Source organism: Solanum verrucosum, unplaced genomic scaffold (genome assembly GCF_900185275.1).
Source record: "Solanum verrucosum unplaced genomic scaffold, falcon-dt-bn FXZP01000012.1, whole genome shotgun sequence".
Classification (NCBI taxonomy): domain Eukaryota; kingdom Viridiplantae; phylum Streptophyta; class Magnoliopsida; order Solanales; family Solanaceae; genus Solanum; species Solanum verrucosum.
In genome coordinates this window covers 1,067,396-1,071,942 of record NW_026020063.1, presented here as the reverse complement: position 1 = coordinate 1,071,942, position 4,547 = coordinate 1,067,396, and the positions used below count along the sequence as shown (strand labels likewise).

Below are 4,547 nucleotides of genomic sequence, written 5' to 3'. Positions count from 1 at the left end.
TTTGTGCTATAATTTGAATACTCAATCCCTAAATATTCTATCTCAATTTATGTCATTGTTAACGAAATTCGTATTAATCATTAGAGGAATAGTTTAAAACACCTGATTCTTTGGTGTAGTTATTATAGAATATTAGGTATATTCATATATACTATCAAGTTATTTAGTAATATATCAGGTTGTTCTACATTTATTTTTTAGACTGATATCTCCCTATGTAACTAAAAGTTTCTTTCATAATTGTAGAAGAGAAAGCATTATGTTTCTTTATATATATATATATATATATATATATATATATTTTGCGATTATGTAATTAGTTATTCTAGGTGATCTTGAGCTTTGATTCTCTCATCATTTCTTGTATAGAATGTGTATGAAGTTCTTTCAATATGATTTCTAGAATGACACTAAGAAGAATTAATTGCAATCTAGTAAACAAGACTTTTTGTGTAAATGTTTCAAAATTTGTAATTACTGTCCTAAATTTTTCTATAAATACTTCAAAAATTGTAATTACTGTTCTAGTTTTTTTTTTCAAATCTATAATTACTCTACTTTGTTTTGGTAGAATACTGATAAGAATAACTTTATTAGAGCATTGACCAGTGAAAAAATTTTCACCTATAAATGAGTTAGCTTGTCAAGTTATTTTGTCAAATTGAGTTCTTCAAAACAACCCTCCCTTGACGTTACCTTTTGGTTTGTTCTTCCTCACTTCATTTTTGTAGCCTAAGCTTTTTTTATTTTCGTCTTTGTTTAAATCTCTACATAGATGAAAATGTGTATTTCGTCTTCTTCATATGCTTGAATCATATTGGTTGATTTATATATTTTATTTCATTTTGTATGCTTATTTGTTTGACAAAATTAGGGTTATTTTTTTTCCTTCTTTATTCATTATAATTTAATTTGTGGCATTTCAGGTTTGATCACTACCAATGTGACTTGGTATGGATTCTCCAACTTTTCAAATCACTATGGAGGAATTCAAGCATTTTCATAAGATTGATCGAAAACTTTATTCTTTACTTGTTATTAACCTTGAGCGTAATCCTTTGGAATCAATGCATACATTGTCATTATGGATTTGGTTGGAGCGAACATGTCATTTCAAAAATTTTATATGTAAGATCATGGCCCTACCTAATTTTTTTATTAACGAACTTGCTGATGAGGGTGCAACTTGTCTCAAATGCATTGAGGACAATCAATTTGGCCTGGTCTCAACTTATTCAAGTGAGATTCCGCTAACTCAACACCTTACTAGAAAAGACTTATCTCTCCAATTTTTTCATGAAAATCGAGACAATGCAATTAGTGAGATGAGGAAGATTTTAAATGAGGTTTGTCACAAGGCATTTCAAGATATCATGGAAAAGGCCATGATGAGTGGAAGTTCTAAACAAACCTTGATTGAAAGCAAACTAACAATGGTGCCACCTCCTTGTGAGTTATCTTTGAGTGAAAGAATGTCTCATCTAGGACTTGAAGGTGACATGATGTCTACTTGGAGGATGAAGGGAAATAACGTACCATATGAAGAACGGAGCATGTTTCTTACTTTCTCAAAAGGCTATCCTATTGCAGAATGGGAAATAAGGGAATTCTTTACATCATATTTTGGAGACAACATTGAGTCCATTATCATGCAAGATGTGAAATGCAATGAACAAGCTCTTTATGCTCGGATCGTGTTTGTTACACCTGAAATTGTAGAGTCTATTCTAAAAGATGAATCTAAAGTTAAATTTAGTATTAATGGGAAGCATGTGTGGATGCGGAAATATGTCAAAAGAAATGGCAAGTCTTCCTTCCCATAAATAATGTCTTAGAATTTGCAAAAAATCATAAGTCCTTTTTATGTATGTTAATCTTTCTAAAAATGGAGTAGAAGTAATCATATTTTAGTTTGTAGTTCATTTAGTCCCCTTGAGGACCCTTAATATTTTATGCAACAAATGTTTTTGATATAATAGTGAATTACAAGTATCGTTTAATCTGTATATTTATATATTTTTATGCTCTACCTTTGGATTCCAATTTTTATGTTTGAAAAAGATTAGATAGAAAACAAATCATGAAAATTGCATCAGGAATCGGACCAAACATCATAAAATCTCTGAGCCTCTAGTATATGATCAAAAAACATAGTTTTATTCTATAATTTGTAATAATTATTGTGTAAATGCATTTAACAAGCTAACTTGATTAAAAATTTGTGAAATCTTTTTGTGTTTGATAATAGAAAAAGAAAAGACTATAATAATGAAATATCAAAAGTAATTGAAAATAATAATTAAATTACACCACTTTAATGTCTTTGGACGTATGTAAGACAATTTGTGTTATATATTTCTTCTTGATTTGGACATATTCAAAAGAAAATTGAATGAATTCGCTTAAATTTATTTTTAAGAGTCCAAGTTCAACGCCCTACTGCTATTCTAAAAATGTAAATAACATTTAATGTACTTTTCCTTTATCTTTATTTGTAGTTATAGATTTCAAAGTTTTTTTTTTTTTACTTTCAAATCAATAAATATGTAATATGTGTCATTTACACACCATATATAATAGTTTGGAGCAAATCTTTTTCATTATTGGACCATCTTTCTTTAGAAGCAAAATCAATATCCCTTTAATTTGTTAATTATTCAAACAAGGGGTAAAATAAATAGAGATGTATTTTTTGTCAATAGTTATTTACATTGAACTAGCCCATTGGAATCTTAATTTATTTTAAGAAAGCACAAAATTATAACATTATTGTGTCACCCAAACAATATATTAACCTAAAGTGACTAGTATAGTCAAAGAGGAAACACACAATGATTAAGGTTTTGTATGATAAGTGGTAATAACCAATTCAATTTTGAAAAAAAGATATAATATGCTTCTAATGCCCTTAAAATATTCGATAGAATTGCCTAAAGGAAAAAAATATTGTTACTTCTTCTAAAAACTGAATCAACAAATAAAGACAATAACCTTTGATTTGATTTATTTTAGGACTTAGATTTTCCCTCTTGAAGAAACAAAAAAAATTGGAGGTTCATATTACAGTTGCCATTTTTTCAAATTATTTATTTTATATTACTTTTAGATACTATTCCCTCTGTTTAAATTTATTTATTTGGTTTTGATAAAGCCTGAAATTTAATAAAGTAAATAATTTTTTTAAATTTTGTGGTCTTAAATTAAGATAAATAACATGTATTAATATGTCCTTCCATCTTGTGATCTTAAACATGTCATGTGTGAAGTTAGAATGAAGCAGATGCCAAAAGAGGAAAGAAACATTATTTTTTAAATGAACTAAAGTTAAAAGCAAGACAAATTAATTGAAACAGAAGGAGTAATAATTATGAATAGTAAGAAAATATTGTTTTTTATTATAAAATCCATTATAAAAAAATAGTGTTCATCGCAGTAAGTACTATTTTATTATAATTTAATGTTTGATTCACCCCTTATTCTAAGATCAAACATTTATTTCCCTTCCTTATGAAAATTACACTTACACTACATGTGGTATTGTAATGACCCTCTAGGTCATTTTTACCATTTTCTAATAATTTCGGCGTTAAGAGTATTCCTATAGCGGTCTCAAGTCATTTATGACTTAGTCTCACTGATAGTTTGGTCATTGGGTCGTTTGTTTGGGTTTTGTGTGACATTTCGTATTTTGGAGCTTCTAGAACTTGAATGGTTGACCTCGGTCAATACTTCAGGTCGACGACCTCACAATGCAATTTTGACAATCCCATTAGCCCTTTCAAGTTTAGTCTAGACATTCGGTGCAGATTCTGAGGCTTCCAGGCTTATTCGGAGCTACCTTATGGAATTTGTCTTAAAATAGAGTTTGGGTGTGAGGCTATATTTTGTGGAAACCACCTCAATTTGAAGTTTTGACATCTCCGTTCAGTCCAAAATATCAAATTCTGTGGGGTTGCATATCTCATTTGCATGCATGAGATTCCAAACGAATCTTGAGCACCCCGTAGGAGTATTTTTCAACTCTTAAAAAGTTCAGCTGATGTAGCTCTTACTGGTGAATCAAGATTTGTGCTTTGCATTCATGGACCATGTCCTGCATTCGTGGAGGCTTGTCAAGGTTAACCTCTCCTCCCGCATTCTGGGGAAGAAGAATGTTACTATTTACGTTTGTGAACCACGTATGTAGCCAACTCCACTTAATTGAGTGAAAGCACGTGAGACTCATCTAGCACATACTTCTGAAGCATGGAGACATGAAACACCGATTGCACAACTATAACACCTCAGACTTCGGAAAAGGAAAGAGGCCATAAAGGGCTACTGGTTCGATTCCACGAGACAAGTCTATGGTTTGTACGAAGTTCTATGGGTCGTAGATCAGCCTAGTAGGAAGTGGAAAAAATATTTTTGAAAACAAGCCCATTAACCATTCTACGATTGACCAGGACAGTTCGTCAAATGGACTATAGACCGTAGGAAGGTTCGTAGAAAGGTCTCAGACTTGATGAAATTTTAAGTTGAAAGTTGAGGTGTACGGATTGGGTCTA

At 30.5% G+C, this 4,547-nt stretch overlaps 1 protein-coding gene across 1 annotated transcript; it reads left to right on the top strand.

The window, feature by feature from the left end:
• The first annotated feature begins 953 nt into the window (after positions 1-953).
• LOC125823438 (uncharacterized) lies at positions 954-1,823 on the top strand. The gene has a single exon (XM_049502820.1). The coding sequence runs from the start codon at positions 954-956 to the stop codon at positions 1,821-1,823; it is 870 nt and encodes a 289-aa protein (XP_049358777.1).
• Positions 1,824-4,547: the final 2,724 nt, after the last annotated feature.

Bases quoted from the DNA above. Each gene is read 5' to 3' on its own strand.
- LOC125823438 (XM_049502820.1), top strand. From the start codon at position 954: ATGGATTCTCCAACTTTTCAAATCACTATGGAGGAATTCAAGCATTTT.